Genomic DNA, 22,310 nt, shown 5'->3' with positions numbered 1-22,310 from the left:
TGAATGAATTATATAAATATGTTAATATAACAAGCAAGAACACATACCAGATATAAAAGTCCAAACAAATCTTGAAAAGAAGAAAGAAACTTACTAAAAAAAAGGAGTTAACCTCACATGTAATTAAAAAAAAGAATGAGGGAATGAACCAGAGATAGGAGACAACATGAACTGTGATACAATGTGCAAGGGATGTCTTAGCAAATATACAAGACTGATTCAGTTCACAGGTCAAAAGGGGAGGGAATACCCTTGAAGGGAAAGGGAAAATAAGGCACACAAGGAAGAAGGAGCAAAAGAGGTGAAGTAATGGAATGGAGTGCAACATGAACTTCCAATCCAGAAGCATTGAAACACAAAGGCAGACAATACATCCAAAAAGAACAGAAAGAAAATAAGAATAGGGGAAGGGCAGATGTTGTGGTGACAAAGAACAAGGAAAAAAGGAAAAAGAAATAACACCTGGCATGAGAACCAGAACACACAACCAGGGTTGGACCATAGTCACATGTGAAGATGAGGGATGGGAAGATTTGGATGTAGAATCAGCAACAGGAATCAAAGAAGGAAGAAGAGGAGAGGTAGGCAGGAATAACAAGAAACTGGAGTAAGAGAAGACCATACATGAATAGGCCGAAAAGGAACAATTTGAAGGACAAAGAAGAGAATGCAGACAAACGTACAAAGTAATCTGACAGGCATAAAAATAAAAGGGGATGTGTTTGACCAAATCCAGGCAAAGGCAGCCATATCCAAAACCTTATGATGGGAAACGAAAGACCAAACTAATTGATGAAAAGAGGAGGAGGTAAATGTACCAATATGAGGGACAAACCATTGAATGGCAAGTCAGTGAAATCAAGAAATGAAGTGATCATTCCAATTCCTACAGGGGGAAAGCATAAGGTTTGTAGGAGTCATTAGTAAAAAAGTTCACAATTAGAGGGCAGCACCACAGATAAATTGCTAATCTTGTGAACAGAGATAAGTACCATATAGGAAAAGGTTTCAAATCATTGAGATAGGAATAAATTTCCACAAAACTGTGATTCAGAATGAACAAGAAAATGGACTTACCATTATCATATTGAATTTCTTTTTAACTAAAGCCTCAAATTTAGTCTTATGATTTTCATACTCTTCACCAACTGGCTTTATAATTGATGGATGAAGGCTGTCCAATAAAAGCTCATTAACAGATGGTCCTAAATGCTGAGACTTTGCTGTAACATATTTCTCAGGTTGTGCAACAAGTTTCATGACTACTGTGTGATCCTCATGATTAAGAAAAACAGATACTTTTATAAATTTGGTACACATTTAAAATCACCAACTGAATACACACTTGCATGTTACTAAAGTGTAAGCACAGATAGCTCTTGAGTAGCTTTGCATGAAATTCAAAACAATCCAAATAAACTAAAGTGTAAAAAACTTAATATTTTCCTATTCTGAACATGTATTTATGACAGATACCCATACACAAATGCTGTTTGCCTCATGAATCTCCATATGAAACTAGTCTTGGACTAATTCCCATTTAAATTTACATGTTTAATATGAACAACACTGGTGCACAATGATACCATCATCAAACAATAGCTCTCCACCAATAAAAGGGTGACACAACATCCATGTGCAGTGACCATTCCTTTGTAACAATTGCTCTCTATCAGTAGGAATGTGACACAATTTCCATGTACTCTCCCTTTGCACTTGCACTTGTAATAACTTCATTTTTGGATGAGGCAAAAAAATTTATACCAGAAGTTCATGATTGGGAAAGAAAACATGAAGAGGTAAGCATCTGTCAGAAATACATTTTCAGAATAGGTAAATTTCAAATTCCAAAATTACAACTCACTTCTTTAGATAGAAGTGCTGGAATCCCATTATGAAATGGTTGAGGGGTTGGTTAAAATCTTAAATTTAGATGAGTTTCCTTGAATAAGCATCTGAAGAGAAATCTCATGAAGTGTGATGCACAATGACAGAGGCTCCATAGAAGCACAAGTGTGGGAGACCACATCTTGTCTCAGCCAGAGCATACTTTTCACTCAGTAAATAAAAAAGAAGAGGTAAGAAAGACTAGAGTGTTGTTGGGATGCTCAGAATGTGATCATGACTAACTGAGTACCTGTGCAAAAATGGTTGGTGAGCCAATGTGTATAGTATGGTTAGGGTGAGATAAGACCATACAATGTGTGCTTACCTCAACTCTACTTAACAGACTGTAGCAACAGGAGAAGAGCACATTAATTATGTTGCATATTTTTAAGGAGTGACCTGTACACCCATCTCATTTCTCACTGTATTGTGCTAATCTCAATTGATGAGGATTCTCCATGGTTCACAATCTTAACAGCTAGAAACTGGTAAGTGTTAAAGGTTTCTTATGCTAATCTTGAAGAAAAATGGTGAGAAATATAACAATGGAGAGACTCAGAGAAGTACCTGTATTCCCATCAGACCAACAGCTGGAAAAGTCTTTTATTGGAACTAGGTGACTGCAAAACTCTGTTTTTAAAAGCAAACAAGCATGAGCCAAATACATGAGCAAGTCATCCATGATGCTGGCTTTTTGCATAATAGTCCATGATGTTGGTACAGTCTGAATCAGAAAATATAGTAAATTTGTATACCATAAGGATACCTCAAATGTTCTTAAAAAAACACCCCATCTTGAAATAAGCACTGGCAGAGTTGGGGAGGATGGCTTGAAACACTTTCTGTTATCCTGGTTTTTGAGGCAGATTTTGGGAAATAAGTACACCTAGGGAGACGACACTAGCCACTTGGTAGGATCCTGATTGAATAAAAAAGGAAAGAAAGAAAAATACAGTTACCCATCATCTCAAAGATGGTGAGTCAACTAAAGAATTAGAACCAAAATATCCTGTGGAAGACAAAACAACCAGATGGTGAACCAATAATGCGGGGGGAGTCGTCTACATTCTTGCTTAGAAGATACATGTCCAGTGATAAATTTGATATGAAAGTTAAAACCATTTGCTGTGGTCCACTTCAGTAAATGGTTGAGAGCCATTTTAGCTGCTGCTCAATAAACCTCATGTGTGACAATTGACATGTGATGTGGGAGTTGTCAACATAGAGCCTGTTTACAAGAGTAAGAGGGAGTTGTCTAGTGATGGCATTAATCTTTATACTATAAAGTGTGACACTCAAGACACAGCCCTGAGGGACTTCAAGTTCCTGTAGGAAAGAAAAGGAAAGTGTTGAATCCACACAAACTGCCAATTGGAAAATTTTTAATAAAAATGGGTAAAATGGCCATGCAACCCGTATAAGTGTAAGCCTCGCAAAATTCTGTACCTTCATATCAGAGTAATATCATAAGCCTTCTCAAAATCAAATAATACTGACACAAGATGTTGCTTGAGAAAGCTTCTGTGATCTACATTTCAAATTGAATCAGGTGGTCCATAGTGAAGCGCTCTCATCAGAACCCACACTAGGTGGACAAGAGGATGTTTTTGATTTAAGGAACCAAACGAGATGAGCATTAACCATCCTCTCTAAGGTCTTACAAAGACAGCTTGTTAAAGCAACTAGATAGTAGTTTGACCCAAACTATATAGCAATCCAGTGCTATAAGGATTTCTAGGCTTAGAAAAAGGTAGGACAATAGCCTTGTGTCACGCATCAGGAAAAACATTCTCCTGCCAGATCTCGTTAAAAAGAACCAGAAGAATAGCAAAAGAAGCAGGAGAGAGATGGTGCAGAATCTAATGTTGTATATCATCAGATCCAACCGATGAACAGCTGGCTTGAGTTCCACCAGTGTAAAGGGGCGATTGTAGTCATAGAGCTGATCAGCTCGAAAGGACAGAGGTGATCGCTCTGCCTGAGTCTTGGTGGCTAAGAAGGTGGAGGATGAAGCTAAAATGCTAGATACTCAGCAAATGCTTTTGCCGAGAGTATAGGCGATGCTTTGGGCATCAGCAACTTCTTGGCCATCAGAAGGCAAAAATGAAAGTGGGACAGAATTATACTGCCCACTGATCTTCCAAACCTTACCCTTATGACTTTGGAACTGGTGGTAAGAGAGATGCTGGTTGTGAATTTAATCCAAGATTCCTTCTGGCTTTGATGTCTCACCTGCCCAGCTTGTGTACAGGCCCACTGAAAAGCAATGCAGTTCAAAAGTATGGGATACATCCAAAAGGTATTCCAGGCCAATTTTTGAGCCTTCGATGCCATGTGGCAGGCAGGATTTCACCATGGAGAAGGATAGCATGGAAAACATGTCGAAGTTTTAGGAATACACTGAGTATCTGCGTGGATACAGTCAGTCACCACTGCCATGAAATCATCTATCAATAGCTTACAGACAATGGCAGGATCAAGTTCTGCAAGAGTCAACTGGCTTGATCCATCTTCCACCAGGGCACGTGGGTCAGTGGCATTGACCACGGCCAGTCTCTCTAATAATGAAAGAAACATGATCACTGCCCCATGGGTTACTGTCAACCCTCCAAGAATAGTAAAGGGGAGCAGTCTGGGAGATCAATGGGAGTCAAAATGAAAAATTGACTAGGTTTATGAATATAAGTATAAGAACCACTATTCAAGAGATTAAGGTGTGATCTGAGAGCATATGCTCCATGTAGCGATCCCTCCCATCAATATCAACTCCTTCCCAGAGGGTACTATGTTCATTAAAGTTTCCCAGGATTAAAAAGGGAGACAGCAACTGTTCAATGAGAGCAGCAATGTCTGATTGATCATAGGTCTCTCCAAAAGACAGGTAGAGAGAACAAACAGTGATGGTAGAACCCAAGGAAACACTGATGGCTACAGCTTCCAAGGGTGTGTCGAGTGGCAAAGACAGGGTGGGCACATGCTAATCAACCAGCAGTGCCACCCCCACCATGCACTCATCCATCACACAATCTGTCATTTCTGTACAAAGCAAACTGCCAAAACGTGACTGTATTGGCAAGTTTCAGAAATGTTTCCTGTAAGGAAAGACATACAGGACAGTACGAATTAATCAGTGCTTTGATGTCATCCAGATTAGAATGTAAACCTTGACAGTTTCACTGTATCAAAGTGGCCATTTTTATTTATGTATAGGCAAATTGTGTGGAGAGCTCTTCTGTTTTCAACCACATTTTTTTCCTTTACTTTTTTTATTTGAAGGAAATCAACAAACCTCCATGGATTCTGCCCCAGGTCAATTAGGCATGTCTCTGTTATTGGAAGAAGATTCCAGGTATTGATGGTGTGAACAAATGATCATTCTTTTATATGCAAAAACGGCTCGTTTGGGTTGAGAAAATATTTTACATAGAAGAGCGAACAACGTTTCGACCTTCTTCGGTCATCGTCAGGTTCACAAAGAAAGAGGTAACTGACCGGAAGCTGACCACATGTTTGAAAGGGGTTGTGTAACTGAGTGTCGGAATGTAGAGGGCGGTGTTAGATGTTTGAATAACATTTTATTATATTAATATAGGTATAAAGGTGTTCCTTTATATTGGTTTATTTTGGGTTTAAGTTGTTGTATAAGTAAGGCTTCTTTAATTTTGCGTTTGTTTATGTTTGTTTCTTTATTTAGTATTTGAGTGTTTTCTATGGTTATGTTGTGTTTATTTGACTTGCAGTGTTTGAAAACGTGTGAAGGTGACTTTTTATGTTCTTTGAATCTGTGGGTTTAAGTTGTTGTATAAGTAAGGCTTATAAAATTATATATTCAAACATCTAACACCGCCCTCTACATTCCGACACTCAGTTACACAACCCCTTTCAAACATGTGGTCAGCTTCCGCTCAGTTACCTCTTTCTTTGTGAACCTGACGATGACCGAAGAAGGTCGAAACGTTGTTCGCTCTTCTATGTAAAATATTTTCTCAACCCAAACGAGCCGTTTTTGCATATAAATTTCTCAACAAGTGGGTTTCTCGACATCAAATGATCATTCTGCATCTCGAGGCCAGAAAAGAAGATGGACCAGAGGAAACACCCCATTCCCAGAACAAAAAGAAGTGGATCTGCCAGAAGGAATGGTAAGGACAGAGATGGGTGTTGATGTTGATTCATCAGCTTTCTTAATCATGGAAGTCAAAAAACTTCACATGGTTTGAAAACACTTAGTTTGGAGGCATGGAGAAATTCGCTTGCCATCCCACTGTAGCAGTGGAATGAAATGCAGTAATATATGTTCAAGATGGAGTGGTGGAAAGTAACTTTTGAGTCTTGGGGTAAAAAAATGTTGTGAACCATTTTAAAATGTTGCACATCTTTTTCTTCCACCCACCTAGGGCATGAAGGAAAGTAATATGTGTGAGAGCCACTACAATTAACACAATGAGGGTCTACTTCACACTTTTGGGCAACATGGTACTTGCCACAGTAATGAGCACATGTCAAGGAAACACACTATGATGTCTTCGAGTGACTAAACTGCTGACATTGGACACATCTGAGAGAGTTTGGAATACATGGCTATACTTTGCAATTACGACAACCAGCCTTGATAGTGACAGGTGGACATGGTGATGTAAACGTCAAAATTGGGACATTGGTCAGTATCATAATTCCATCTTTGTGAGTGGAGATGTGTCTCACCACAAGAACTCCTTGGGTGGAGAAACCAGCGAATATCTCTGACTAATGGATGTTCTTGAATTCCCTCCCAACAATAACTCCTCATGATGAATTCAAAGTAGTATGGGGAGTATCCTCAATTGGTATATCCTCAATGGCCTTTGAATGCAAGAGGAGTTCACTGTGTTTAGGAGTGGATGTTTCCATCAATAAGTCACCAGAAAGAAGCTTTTTGACTGACTTAAGAGAGCCAGCAAGCCCCTCTAGTTCCTTCTGTATAAAAAGGGAGACATTTGCCCTAAAGTTTTGTCTGAAAGAGAATGTAGTATCAGAAAATGAGGCACAGGTGTTGAAGAGGTTGAAGATTGCTGCTCTTCCAGCAGTGAGGAGAATGCTGAGATTTGATGAAAATACCAAGATTTAACAAATACTGGATTAGTGTTGGAAAAACTTTGGATATCTTAACAAGCTGTCCAAACCAAGCAGACGTGAAAATACGATATTTCTTAGGATGGGTTAATAGGAGAAATCATCCATGTAAAAGTGGAATCCCAAACCTAAATCATGAAAGTTGTACGAAAAGGTCATCTTCAAATGACTGAACACATAAGGGGCTAATCCAATGCTGACTGGAATAGCACTGGAGTGGAAGATACAATTTTAATGGTCAAATCACTGAATAAGGCAGGATGATTGTGTAATTGGAGTGTGAAGTTGCCTGAAACATCAAATTTAGTCATCCACAGCTTAGGTAAAAGGAACCAATGGAAAGAAAAGAAATTTTCCATTTGAAATCATGAAATGACCAGAAAGTGACTGAGAGATGAGAGGTCGATAACTGGATGCCAGATTTTTGTAATGTTGAGAACCCCAAAAAAAGAAACTGGAGTAAAAACCTGAAATATTGTCCTATACTTTGTTGATGGAATTCTTGCCCTGAAGAACTAATATAGTCTTCTCAAAATACTGAAAATATACAGTATCAATTGGAGGAGAAAAAGAAATGAAAAGAGGAGAAGTGGAAGAAAGTCTGTGGGTGAAAATATAAAGAACTCAACTGTTGGTAAAAAATTCGACCAAAGATTGGCAAACCAAGAGAGAAGGTGCTCACAGGGCAAGACTAAACAGGATAGTCACTGCTAAAATGTGTGGCAGACCTGATGGTGGGTGGTGGGAAAATGGAAGAGGAAGATGAGGGGTAAACTGACTAAGTCGAGAAACAGGAGTTGAAGAACAAGGTTGTGAAAGGCAAGAAACTGCAAAAAATAAAAAGGTGTTTGGCCATCTTGAGCCAAAGTCTCCAGTAAATTAGGTAAATCACCAAAGAAATCTGAATGAAGAAAGGGAGCTTACGGAAACTAAAGCAGATAAGAGGTAGACAGACATACATTAGTAATGAGAATATCCCTACATAACAAGTCCCAGTAGCAAAGGAACCAAATAAGCATGATATGGCAAAATAAGTATTGGTCATGCTACAGTGATAAAGAGAAGGGGAATTATCTTCCCATGTAAACTCTTCTGGAACACAATGAAGTGCCTCAAAGAGGATAGGTAACATGGGAAGGTTGTCAGAAGAAGACAAAGACACAAGGACTGGGCACTAATGAGCAAAATAGAGTACTAGAGGTCTGCTCCCCAAGCAGGTAAGAAAAATTCCAAAAATGAGGAAACCAGAAAGGGAAAGGAAAAATTTCTGTAAGCTAGTACATGAGCATCAATAACGTAAGGAGGATGATACATATGCGTATGAGATGAGTGCAAAGCTGTTCAAGAAAGGAATCAGTATGAGCCCGAATGTCAGGTGTTTTTTTTGCTTTGTTTTGTTTTTGAATTTTGCGCAAAGCTACTCGAGGGCTAGCTGCACTGGCCTTCCCTAATTTAACAGTGTAAGACTAGAGGAAAGGCAGCTAGTCATCACCACCCACCACCAACTCTTGGGCTACTCTTTAACCGACAAATAGTGGGATTGAGCGTCAAATTATAATGCACCCACAACTGAAAGGGCAAGCATGTTTGGTGCAATGGGGATTCGAACCTGCAACCCTCAGATTACAAGTTGAATGCCTTAACCCACTTGGCCATGCTGGGCCTATCAGGTGAGTCACAAAATACTAAATAATAATGAGGATTACTGTCATGGAGCAAATAATGGGAAGAATCATAACACAGGTGAAAGAAAAGGAAATGAACACATCTGAGAAATCAGGTACAGAAATAGTGTACAAATTTCTCAACTGGTAGGGAAGTAAATCCAAGTGTAGGGAACAAGCAATCAAATTAATTTTTCTCCTGATTATCTCAAACTGAAAGATAGAAATTGGCTGAAAGAATAGGAACAGAAGGCACAGTATGCGTGATGAATCCCACAACATGTTGTACAATGGCTTTAACATTCTCAATAGTCAATAAGCTTTCCAAAACCACAGTAGTGATAGGGCCTATGCATGTAACGTTATCACTTAGAAAGGAAAAAAATTCAGGAAAAAATTAAAGCTTTTCAAACAAAAATTAAAGTAACACAAAAACAAAAAGTTCTGTAAATGATATAAAATCTCAGCAAATTGAAGTTAGATGAGAAATTTGAAAATGTCCATTCATGCAATGTCAAGGAAAAGAACAAAGTTACCATGAGTACAAGTGCATAAGGGAGTTACTACCCATGGAGGTTGTGTCACCCTCCTACTGCTGGAAAGTTTTTGTTGCATGATGATGTAATTATGCTCCAGTGCAGTTGAAGTTAAATAAATGAATTAGGGAAGGGCATGCAACTTTCCTTAATAATGCAAAATATTCATCATTACATAGCCAGATCAGGGATTTAGAATTTCCAAGAAGGGAATATCCCTTACATTTAATGCCAACGGAAAACAAAGAAACATAAGTGAAGATGAGGCAGAAGGATAGTACAGAAAGAAACTTGCAAAAAGCAATACTCCAGCTGTGGTAAGTGGAGTGTCATATTTTCTGATAAGTGAGAATCCATGATTACAAGGGCCAGTGACAGAAACTATCCATGCATACCAGGCAATAATATACAACATAATAAAAAAGAATACTATTCTTGAAACAAGACCAACTGGATATGGGTTCACAAAGATAATGCTCCAGTCATACCTCTTATTTAATAACTGGATATCTCATGTAACTGGAACATTTAATAGATATCTATGCTTTTCATTTAAAAACATATTGGTCAAGTTGACAGACACAATCTGCTGATCATCAGAATATTGAAATAGACACTGAGGGGTCATCATATTCTTGCACTAGATGGCTTATGTAGAGTAAGCAGAAAGGACTAATGTATTTTGGACATGACCTTTTGCAATGGAAACTCCACTGGGGGGCTTTTGTTAAGATGCATGGTCATCAAACAGAGCTTGACTGAACATGGCAAAATTGACTACAACAAAATCTTTTTAAAATAACACACTCAACCCTTTCTACATAAGATAAATTTTTCAGTATTTGAGTATTTTAATTTTGATGAACAAAGTACTGTTCATCCAATTATAGATGTACTCATATTTTTAATTATGGCCTAAAACATTGTTAACAGTGAGTGCCTCCAATTCATTCTAAACTCTATAATCACAAACGTAATAATAGTTTATTTAATTAGTTATACTAACTGCCAGGTTGATTTTTAGTTTTGCTTTAAATACATAGCTTGCTCTGAAAGTAAACATTACTTCACATTGTACTTTTTTTAACAGTGCTTCCATGGACAAGACACACAGATATGTGGTAGAACTAAATATAAAACATCATTCTGGAATGAGCTAAAACTCTGTTTTTAGTGTTTCAGGTTAAACTAAAATTTGACACAAAGTTTTAGAAAAACTTCACAGATTTAGTGATGCTATTGCAAGTTTGACTCTCATAATACACAGTAGTAAACTTAGATGTACATGCACCTTGATCAATGGTACTCTACTGCTTTTAGTGCAACTTGCTTACAGTAATGCTGGACAGATTGTACTATAGGTTCTAACTGAAATTCACACTACAGTCAGAAAAGTGTTATCAGACTGTTTTGAAAGCTTGTTATACAGTCTTCAATCTTTCTTTCATTTCTTTGAATGCCATCGACTAACATAGTAGTGCAAGAATAACTTTTCTCTGGCAGAACTTGTTGCACATTGTTGGCAGATGAGAAAAGTTTTGTATCATCATATTTCTTACAAATGTCGTTTTCAATCACATTCACAAGACCACCTGGATTTCCTGTGAGTAGCATGGTGCATGGAATCCTGAATACAATCACACAGAACACAAACAATTAATTCTTCTTTGCAAGAGCACTGAAACAAGATGCTTTCTATCCAGCTTCCTCATTTGGAAAGTTTGATATCAGTGTTGATTCTATACCATACAACTGCTCTATGGCTGTTTCCCATCTGCTTTTTGTGCCATTTTGACCTTTGGATCTAAACTCTTGTATCGACACTGACATCAAGGGCATTTCCCAAAAGTACCGCATATATGCACTTTGAAGCCATTTTCTTCTTTTCCCATATTAACATTGCTTTATCAATACAAGATCAGTACACTTACTCACTGAATATTGAGTCCAGCTGTGGACCTGGTTTTCACAAAGGGAGGCAATCTCCTGCTTTTTGTCCAATCAGGTTTTGGTAAAAGTTTTAGCCAATAAACAAATGATCTGGAATGACTTGAAAAATTAGATTCTGTAAAATCCTGGGTACTTTATCTGTGGAAGCACTGTTAATATTTTTTTTCAATAACAAATGGTTTTTCATACAAATAGATTTACTTCTACAATTCAGTATCTTTCTCCAAAGATAAAAAATGGTGAAGGAGACTTCCTAAATAAAAATATCTTTGAAACAAACTAGATATATAAAATAAATAAATTATCCTCTCTGTGGGGTTAGGAGGATAAATCAAACATGAAATAGTCTTTTTGGGGAAGGGTAATTTAAAATGACAGTTTGTGGGATGAAAGAGAGGCCAAGCAAGCATGACAGTCTGTAAAGAAAAAATGATAAAGTAACACAATAGTCTATTGGGGGAAAAGGTAAAACAAGCACGACATAATCTGTGATGGAAGAGGTAAAGTAAATATGACATTGCCTGTACCTAAAGATGGGCTAAGTAGTATGTCACTCCCTATGCTGGAAGAACATAAAGTAAGCATAACATTTTTTGTTGATATTTTGTAATTTACAATAAAATTGAAGAAAGATCAGGTAATTATTAATGTAAGCATATCTTTTAATGCAAATGACAAACTTATCAAATATACATTATAAATACTCAACACTCACCGGCAGAGGTGGACATTCAGTTAAAAAACAAACAAACAAGCTTATTAAACAAGTTTTATATATACTCAACACTCACCGGCAAAGGTGGACATTCAGTTCCAGCAAAATGGCCATCCCATATGGTTACTTCAATGCTTGCCATGTCCTGCATTCAAACAGGGAAGGATAAAAATAAATTTGATTTAGGCTGTCATAACATATCAGGAACAAAATTTCTTTCAAGTTTTAAAGGAACATATGCAAAGCTACAGAAAATATAGCTCATATGAATAATTATTCCACTTGTTGATAGCATAAGCAAGTGTCATAAGCTAAATAACTGGTGCACTGAAATATTTTCATAAATCTCAGCCATAACAAACAAATATCATGTGCTCAGCAACTGGTTCGCTGAAACATTTTTACACATCTTGACTGTCATGGGCTAAGGTACTAGAACACAGAAAATTTCTTAATTTACTCAAACACTTCAGTAGACTTGCACCCATGACTTTAACACAACATGCCAAGAATAAACAATAACAATTAATCTAAATGCTGGGCTTGATTTAAATGTTTCATTAAACATGTTCATTTGTTTTTACATAATTGTTTGTTTAACATTATTATCATTGAAAGACAGACTTCAGACAAGTGATTAAACAGCAAACACCAGTTAATGCTTTGTTAATGATACCAAGAAACATGATTAAAATGAGAGAATCTGAAAACAAAAAATATGCAGCTTTCAAGAGCACTCAATTATAAGTTTAATTTCTAATAAGTCACAGACAAGTGTACATATTCACCAAATTCTATTTTATAGTATAAAATTGTATATTTTTTAATATTAAGGAAGGTAAAAATGCCTGGAAATACTGCTAAATGGGTATACAGGCCTTACAATTTTTATTAAAACTTATGCTAAGATGTTTTTGACAATTTTCTATAAACAAAAAAAGACTGGTAGGAGGAGTTTTTGCTTACAAAAAGCTTTGCTCCATCTTTCATCAGTTTCTTAAGGACAAAATCCCATGGTAGATATTCAAGTTTTGACACAGCACTCAGGTCAATATGTCCTTTAAACAGTGGAGCATGATGAGTCCCAGCTAAGACACAGCCACTAGAGATCAATGTTTCACAGATGGTAATAAACAACACACTCCAACTCAAGTCTCAGAGTCCCCCATATAAGAATATTTTTCAAACTTAACATAAAATTGTAAATATTTCTTCCCAACTTTTTCCATATATTTTATGCAAATTTAACAATAATACTTTCTCTATTGTTTGACTTTTATCCATAATTTTTGCAATGTTTCACCTTTAGAAAACATGTATAACTAAGCTAAATCTTAATTTTTCAAAACAATAAAAATTAAAGTTAAATGTTAATTTCAAACCAAGTAATGAAAATTCCATTTTAAATTTTATATTTTAAAACATTTCTTCGAAATCCAAAAGTCAATCTTACTTTTCATTTCAAGTAAAAAAAATTGGTAACTCTTACATTTCAAAACACTAAAGTAAATTCAAAGTTAAATCTTACTTTTCAAAGCAAGGTACTATTGTCCAGGCTAAAGAATTGTTTAACTTTAGGTCTGACTTTTCATGTTCACCTTCTAGCAATGTGCCAGAAGAACAATACTTGGGCTTTATACCAAAAAGGGATAGCAGAATTACTGTTCTCTCATCATATGCTGTGTAGACTCGCTGCAAATAAAAACAGGAATTATTTTCCCATTCATTTTAAGCACAAGTACTGATTGTATGACATGCATGCATTTGGTTATTCATTTTATAAATTTTAATAGAGAAATATATTAACTTAATACTGGGTTTATGACAAAGTTTATAAATATTGAAAAAAAAAAGATTTTTATCATCTGAAACTGAATGAATGGTATTTCCATAAAAACATGTTTTAATACATGCAAACAACTGTCACAAACCAGGTTTAAATGCTGTAAAACATCATAAACAAACCCAACTTAAATCTACCCTTTTACTTAAAGTAATCACTGCAAAAGTTTCAAGTGTAACAAAAAAGTATTTTATGACTTATTATTATTTAGTCTTCATAAGAAATTAAAAAGATTTTTCAAAATTTTCCTTAGCTCTATACTAAAATCTCTACAACCATTCACTGTCATTTACAGCTTATAAACATTTAAACATTAACTTTACAATCACTATTCCAAAAACTTTCAAAACAATAACACTAACAATACAATTGTTCATTGTTACATTTAAACAATAAACATTAACACATTATCATAGTACTTTCAATATTGCATCTGTAAAAAATACAATTGTTCATTGTTACATTAAGACAGATAACAATCACAAACTTATTATTTTCAGCACATTCAACACAGCATTTGTGATAACATAATTTTGTACATTCCTTCCAGCATTTCAAACACAGAATTTGTGAAAATACAACTGTTCATTATTACAATAAAATATGAATTTCTTATTAACTAAGAGCTACTGCTGTTGCAAAAAAACTTCACCGTTGAAGGGTCAAGCCAATCAGGAGATCTCTGTGGGCATTTAAAGTCCAAGGTTTGAGTAAGAAAGCTGACAACATTTGAACCTTCTTTTTGTGCATCAGTACCTGGTAGCAACTGAGCTAGACACTGGATATAGCGGCCAGAAAGATACACTAGGATTAAAATAAACCACAATTAAAGTATTTTCTTGTTTGACAAAACATAAAAATAAACATGCACAAAATTAAAAACTACAAAAAATAATATGGCAGGAAACATTTTCAGACATAACAAATTATACATTTAGTAGAACATCTTATGTTTCTCAAGTCATCCATAAGGAGATCTGATGTCTCTCTAAACACAAAACAAGAAGTTTAATATTTTACTTTATACTTAACAAGAAATATGATGTCTTGTTCCACAACAAAATGTAACGAAAAACATCTTAAGTGAGAAGAAAAGGTGTGACAATAAAATTAATGAGTGTGTGACTTACAGAAATATAATCAAAATTGGTAGCCAATCTGGTAGCTAAACTTATAGCATTGATCAGAATTTACAACTAATATTTATTCATTAATTAGCTAGGCCATGTTTTTTGTTCTATTTGGGGCCACATTGATTGTAAGTCAAAATATGTGGTCTAACTAACTAATGAACGAATATTTGCTGTAAAATTTGTATTGACACTACAAGTGTAGCTGCTAGTTTGAACACCAATTTCGAGTTCATCCCTTTAAGTCTCATGCTCAATACTTTTTTTTTGTTCACACATTTTTTTCACATATAAGGTATATGTTTCATCAGATATCATGACTTTTTTGTCGATATCACAACAACTAAGAAAGTGACACTCGACAATACCCTACATTAGCTTTAAGATTGTAACCATAATTTTAAAAGCAGGTTTTTATTTAGTGAATGAACCAGATCCTTTAAAATATATGGTGATTGCTTTAGAGAAGAAATTAAACTGTATTAATAGCTTCCTTTATAGTAACATCATGGAAATTACATTAACTGTTTCTTATCATTACCTGCATGTATATGGTATAGCTGTATAACACATTTTTATTTATGTAAATGCTTAAGCTAATCTTATGATGCTAAATGATCTTCAGTTAGAAAAATTTTATGAAATTTGGAAAATTTGTACTTAAAGGTTGACAATAATTAGTAAATAATAACCATCTATCATATGATTCTTTTAAAAACTTGAACTAGAAACTACATAAGTATTGGCCTAACTGATACTTTAGACCTTTGCTTCTCTAAATCAGCTGTCTTTAATCCAAATGACAAAAACTAACAACAATCTACCTTTACTCTTACCTAAAGCTGTAGTAAAAATTTAAGACCAATATCTCATCACATTACTTTTTGTGTAGGCATGTGAAAAAATTTTGGTAAAAAATACACAGTTTTTGTTGAATAACTTTTCAAATTTATATTTATATATTTATACCAAATTTGACATCTAACTGTAGATTCTAAAGGTCTACTAGTGTAGACATTTTGTGTGCTATTATTGTTTTAAAAAGGAATAAATTCAATCAAAGCTAGAAATTTTATATCTCATGTATTTCTTAATGAACTGCCTTGAAATTTAGTAAGTGAAGTAAAGGTCCAGTAGAGCACATTCATGGAAAATATGTAATAGTTTGCATTACTATAGTGTGAGCTACAGAAAGTGGAATACATGCTAAACTATCACTCCTTCTAATAACATACAGTGTGTCCTGCAATGTTTTTTTGGCCATACAACACGTTACCATGTAGTTTGATATGTAACATCTCACTAGACAAGAAATAAGCGATATGATGCCACACTAAACACATAACATTATTTTTAAAAAACTATTATACTGTCTTTACATGTTTTCACATAGCAAAGACTAACAAGGTTATGACATGGAAAATAAAACTGAAATGAATTTTCTCTCAACGAGAATAAAAAGCCATCAGAAAAAAAGGAAATTTCAGATAAAGTAGCATCTAAGTTTCCTGCATTTTAAAGAATACTGAAGAGAGAGATGCCTTGGAAAATACTTGGCAACAACATTTTTGTAATATATGAAGAGAATATGAGTGTAGTTAAAGCTTTGACACCATAATGCTACAGAAGCACAGTTTATCTGGAAAAACCTGCACGTACTTTCTTCACAGCTGTTACTTCTTTATAATATGAGTAGTGATGTCTTTAATAATAACATGATAAAGTGGTAAGCTCCACATATCTATTTGAATTTTTGCAAACTTTCAGCTACTAATCATAAGTTTAAATGATCTTGCAATAATACAAATTCAAACAATAACTGGAAGTCACTTTCATAAATCTTCAAAAATTCTACATAGTTACTAAACATACAAGTAATGATGAAAATATACAACTGTAGGGATTTTTTGCTAGTGTAAACATCATTAAAACTTACAATCAATTTGGTTTGGTGATAGATACAGCCCAGAAACTGAAATTCTGCAAAACATTAATAACTATAGGAAGTTTACCAGTTTATTGTGTATTTAATAAGCTTCTACACACTTTGAAAATCTATATAATAAAACTTTGGATGTTATTGTTGATACTAGAAATTAAGTATTACCAAGCTTTAGTTTTTCTATTCAAATACCCTTAACATAGAAATTATATGGATATTGAATACTTCCACAGTTTGCAGTTTTAGACACTTCTTTGGTAATCCTTATATATTTGTATTTTCAAAGATGTGCAAAAAAGTTACCAGGAAGTCCATGTGCTTGTTCTATTAGTATCATTATTCCAAATTCATTGTTGTAGTTAAGAAACCTTTCATAAGGCAGATCTGGAACCTTAACTCCATGTTTATGGATTAATTTCTTCTGAATAAACTTTCTGACGTTCTCATCTTCATCACTAACTACATTATAAACAATTGCAATAAATAACTTTAAACCACCATATTTGTTATAATATAAGACATCAGATCACAACTCACTGATATATATATACAAAACTTACAATATATAACCACACCAAAATTGTTGGCTACAATATAAAAGAAATTTTTCCCTAACTTACTAAACAACAAAACTTAAAACAAAATTATACCACTACTGTTTGCTATAATACATTCAAGTGTTGGATTCACTATGGTTCAAACGGTGCACACAAATCATCTCAAACATATATGAACTTAAATGTTTCTAATTAAAAAAAAAACATGTCTTATAATAATTATACATCTTAAAGACTTAAGTTTATTAACATAATGGATGAGAATAAGTAGAATATGAGCTATTGGGAATTATTTGTAAGTAATCAAAACCTATTCATAGATACTAAACATTAGCAAATTCTAAGTTTTCTTTTTTTTCTGTAGATTCTTTAAAGTAAATACTTTTTCATGTATATCAAATAATAATTGTTACCCTTGTGTCTAAGTTACACAAGTATTTGGTATTATTTATGAGTAAATCATCATCCTGATCTAAAGGAATGTAAGGTTCAGAGGAAGAAAGAGTTCTCAAAAGTGAAGTAACCTTTCACACAAAGTGTAAATGAGAAGGTAAAATCTTGGTGACTAGACATTCCATTACTTGCTAAGCCCATCTGAGAGGAGAGTTGATTAACATGCCCAGATGCACCAAATATTAAGTAGGCATGAGAAGTCTTGGAATGCTTGAAAAGTCAGCCCAGCCAAGTAGTGTGAGGAAAGGGGTCCTTCTAAGAAAAGGCAAAGAAAAGTATATTGTCCATGTAATAACTAAAATACAGCCTCAATTCATTAACATGGAAAGCAACAGCTTCATGACCCAATTGAAGACTTAATGAGCAGATACAATACCAAAATAAACAAAACTGTAAGGCTTTATGCAGATGAACAAAATGAAGAAAACGTCTGGATGATGGAATAATCTTAATGTACAAAAATGCATCCAATAATGTTGGTCTCAATCATCTAAAGACAGAATAAAAGAACCAATGGACAGGAATGACTAGGAACCAGTTAAGAAATATAACTGGATTCTAGTCTCCAGCCAGACTTCTTGGCAACCAAAAAGAAATGAGAGCAATAACCCTTAATATGGGTTTATAAACTTTATATGACATTCTTGGCCAACAGATCTGAGACCACTTCCTCAGAAAACTGAAAATAAATGGAACTTGAGGAAAAAGAAAATTAAATTGAAAAAGGGGAAAGGGGAGGATCAGAGAAGTAGAGAGATAGGTCATGGATGAGAACCTGAATAACCCGTCTTTTGGACAGAAATAGTAACCAGAGGCTGGCAAAGAAAGACAGATGGGTTCCCACTTAGCTAGACACTACAGGGTAGTTGCCAACTTACAAAAAACGTGAACATCTTGATGTCAAGGAGTGGGAAGATAGAAAGAGAAAAAGAAGATCAGGATGCTGGAATGTAAAGAAAAGATGTAGATTGTGCAGGTATAGCTGCAAGATCAGAAGAGTAAGATTGATAAAGTTGAGAAACCAAAGTAGAGAATGAAGAATGATGCTAAGCTGTTTAAACACAGGTCTCCAAGTGAGCCAGATACACTCCCAAAATCCACTCAGTAAAGAAAAGGAGCTCATCAAAGATCACAGAGATAAGAATGGGGTAAGAACATTAATTAGAAGAGCATCCTGTTCCTATAGGCTAATGAGGTAAAAAAAGAGAATGAACCTTTCCAGAAATAAGATGATGAGAGGTAATGCAGAGAGTGGTAAGAAAGAGATGTCAGAGAAATTGGTCACAAGAAAAAAACAGAACTTAAAAAAAACAGGTAAAAAAGATTCCAATGATTGAGAATTGAGGAATAGAAATGAAGAATTGATGTAAGCTAGGATGAAAGAGCCAAAGAAATGAAGAGGGTGAGATATGTTAGTACAACTGTGCAGCTGTTTGAGAAACAAGTCTGCATGGACCATAATATCAGCATATACTCTAATATTCGAGCATAAGATATCACTGCATGACAATAACACTATGAACTAGTGCAGTTCACATTAAACATGTATTTTTGAGGTAAGAGGTAACTCAAAGCTAGTGACATAAAAATCTAATTGGTAAAGATGCACATAGAAATCAAACTATTTTGAGGTAAGGCATTCTCTCAGAATTTATAAAATGTAGCTTTATACCAACATTACTTGCTATAAAATAATAATATCGAATCATTTCATAACAAAACTCACAATAACTAACTGTACCATTATAAATACCTATAATATAAAATATTAAGTCATTCTATGAATCACTAAGCAACTAAGCTCAATATGATTCTCCACAATTATCAATGACTATAATCTAAAACAACAAATCATTCCACAAGTTGCTAAAGGACTAAACTTACAATAATATAACTCTACACTTAGTGTTTTTTAGGTGTTGAGAAACTTCTTTGTTTATGTAGAAAAATAAAATATTAAGTTAAAAAATTGCAAGTCTAAATATAATAATGGAAAACTGTTTTGGAGATTACAGAAGAAAATGTAACATTAAAACTATTACTTAGTATATTAGCAGTTTTTAAACATAAAAAAATATTATTTCTTTCTTTTAAAGTTAAGGTATCTCACCATTTCCTTGTAGTTGTAAAGCAACTTGTTTCACTGTGAATCTGTAACTTTTTTCTTTCACATAGTAACCAAACACAAGTGACTCTGATGAGCTAGGACAAGCTTCCTTGGATCTGTAGTATTGAGTAGTGTAACCTGGAGCTGGGATGTAATCCTTAAAACATAAAACATCATAACTCTTCCATGATGATGAGAACACGCATTTGCAGAGAAAAATATATATCAATGACCAAAGAAGGTCAAAACATTGTTTGCTTCTCTACATAGACTTTTCTCTGCTCATACCAGCCATTTTTACATCATAACTCTTGTTACTTTCTTATTCTTAAACACTTTACTAAACTGAAGGAACAAGACAACTGGTTGAAATAATGTAATCACAAAATGTTTTAATATATCTTCACTGAGCAATTAAGTGGTAAGAATATTACCCCTTATCCTCTGTGTAGTATAGATTATTTATTAAAAGCACTTAAATTAACATTTTCCTACACTGAAAATATAATTCCTGAAAAATACTTCCTCTCAAATAATAACTTCCTCATTCAATGCTGCTATCTAGATGTGTCAATTGTTTTAAATGTCCATAACCTTGAAACTTCCACCTACCCCTCATTTTAACATAATTTCAGCTGTACTGTAGCACACAAATAAGCAAATGACAAACCAATAGGAAAGCGACACACTCTTTACTGTAGAACCCAATCTTCACTCTGAAATTAAGCAGAAAAGAAGCACCAAAGGTGTGAGAAAATATTAACTTCCAATACGATATTCTGCCTCCCTTAACAAACAGTTAGATTCTCACACTTACTTGGTGGAGGGACCAGTGCAAAATTTACAGAGATGAGCAATTTTCAGAAAAAGTCCAGAGAATATCTGTGGAGTACGTGAAAATATTAGTTGCTAAATTGGGTGGAAAACAGCACATCCATTATTGTAGATACACTGGTTGGTCAAGCTCCTTTCCACAACAACATTTTCCAGGAACCAACCTGCAGGAGATGGTTAGATGATGATTCCCCATTCGATTAGTGTAATAAATAAATGAATATGCCCCATAATGTAGAATGGCTAAGGATTGTCAGACTGTACTCAGTGCATCAACTTCAGTATAAAACCAGAAATAATCGGAATTTATTGTCTGTTGTGTGGTAGGAGGAAGCTCTTTATCGTTTTTGCCTAAAGATGAAGAAACAGAAAGAAAAGTGTTTCATTCTGTCTTTCTAGTCAAGGTATGTGTCCAGATCCACAAAATAAACCAGTAACACACGAACCTGACATATGAGCGACAGTAGAAAGGGAAGGCCAATATGGTGGTAAAATCTAATTCTACACTCAGAATATTTCCTGTGGCTTCTCCAGTTCCTTTCCAAGACCAGATCTGTTGGTATGTGACCAGCAGAAAGGAGTAGGGTGGGGTTCCCTAACCAATTAGAATATCTACTGGCTAGTCCAACTCCTTTCCAACACCAAACCTCCCAAAAACTGACCTGCAGGAACAGTAGGTTGGTTTGGCGTTTTATGGTGCAAAGCAACTAGGCTGTCTGCACCAAATATCTGATAAAAATTTAAAATTGAAATAAAATTATTAAAATTCGTAAAAAGCAAGCAAGGTAAAACAAAACAAAGTTTTATTTTTTAATTAAAAACGTAAATAGCATTAAATCCAATTTTTATATCTAGTTTACAGTACTAAGAGAGAAACTACAGTAATGCAACTTGTAAAAGACTTTCTGTAGCATAATTTTAATTATCATAACTCTCCATGATGACTAATGGGTAAATTCGAACATCAGCATTAGTCACCTGAAGTTGGCCTTTCCAGTCCTGGTTTCGAGTTATTTGATGTCAAGGCCATTTTCTAATTTCAAATAAAATTAGTTGTACTTTAATTATTAAAAGGAAATCACATTAAAAAAGGTCTAATTTATAAAGTAAAAACTTAAATAGCATTAAAAAGATTAATAGCCTTTAAAAAACTAAAAACATTTGTAAGTTTAACAGTGTCACCATTGCCAATGACACTGTCTAACGTTATGGATAAAACTTGGGACAATACATGTTTAAGATGGTGTCATTGTTCAGAGTTGTAATGATGGCAAGACAGTAAAATGTGACTTATTTTGACATGAATGTCACACAAACAACATACTGGTGCATCAGCCCCAGATAAAAGAAAACAATGAGTTAAAAAACTGTGACCAATGCATAGTCTAGTTTGGACAACTTCCTCTTTCCAATCCTTATGAAAACAAGATGGTCAAAGTCCAATAGAGAGTTTTATTTACAAGAGATTGTTTTCACGTTGCTCACTCAAAGTTGATTGCCAACTGGCAAGAAGCTGAGCCCTGAATACAGGACCATAGTCCATGTGAAAAACAGGAATAGGCAGTGATAGTGCCAGAGCA

At 34.6% G+C, this 22,310-nt stretch overlaps 1 protein-coding gene across 7 annotated transcripts in view; it reads right to left on the bottom strand.

Moving 5' to 3' along the window:
• LOC143244510 (uncharacterized) overlaps positions 1-22,310 on the bottom strand; it is a 102,081-nt gene that overhangs the window by 2,567 nt on the left and 77,204 nt on the right. For 5 of the 7 annotated variants that reach the window (XM_076489330.1, XM_076489333.1, XM_076489329.1 and 2 more), the window contains 7 exons: positions 19,900-20,053; positions 17,083-17,238; positions 14,360-14,511; positions 13,393-13,556; positions 12,831-12,966; positions 11,941-12,009; positions 1,078-1,275 (listed from right to left, as the gene is read on the bottom strand). In XM_076489330.1, coding sequence (XP_076345445.1) covers positions 1,078-1,275; positions 11,941-12,009; positions 12,831-12,966; positions 13,393-13,556; positions 14,360-14,511; positions 17,083-17,238; positions 19,900-20,053 — 1,029 coding nt within the window. The remainder of the gene's footprint in view (positions 1-1,077; positions 1,276-11,940; positions 12,010-12,830; positions 12,967-13,392; positions 13,557-14,359; positions 14,512-17,082; positions 17,239-19,899; positions 20,054-22,310) is intronic. The other 2 variants (XM_076489334.1, XM_076489335.1) reach the window with 2 other exon arrangements.

The sequence above is a fragment of the Tachypleus tridentatus genome, chromosome 2 (genome assembly GCF_004210375.1).
Source record: "Tachypleus tridentatus isolate NWPU-2018 chromosome 2, ASM421037v1, whole genome shotgun sequence".
Taxonomy (NCBI): Eukaryota; Metazoa; Arthropoda; class Merostomata; order Xiphosura; family Limulidae; genus Tachypleus; species Tachypleus tridentatus.
Note: the sequence above shows the minus strand (reverse complement) of the source record. Positions and strands in the feature narration are given on the sequence as shown.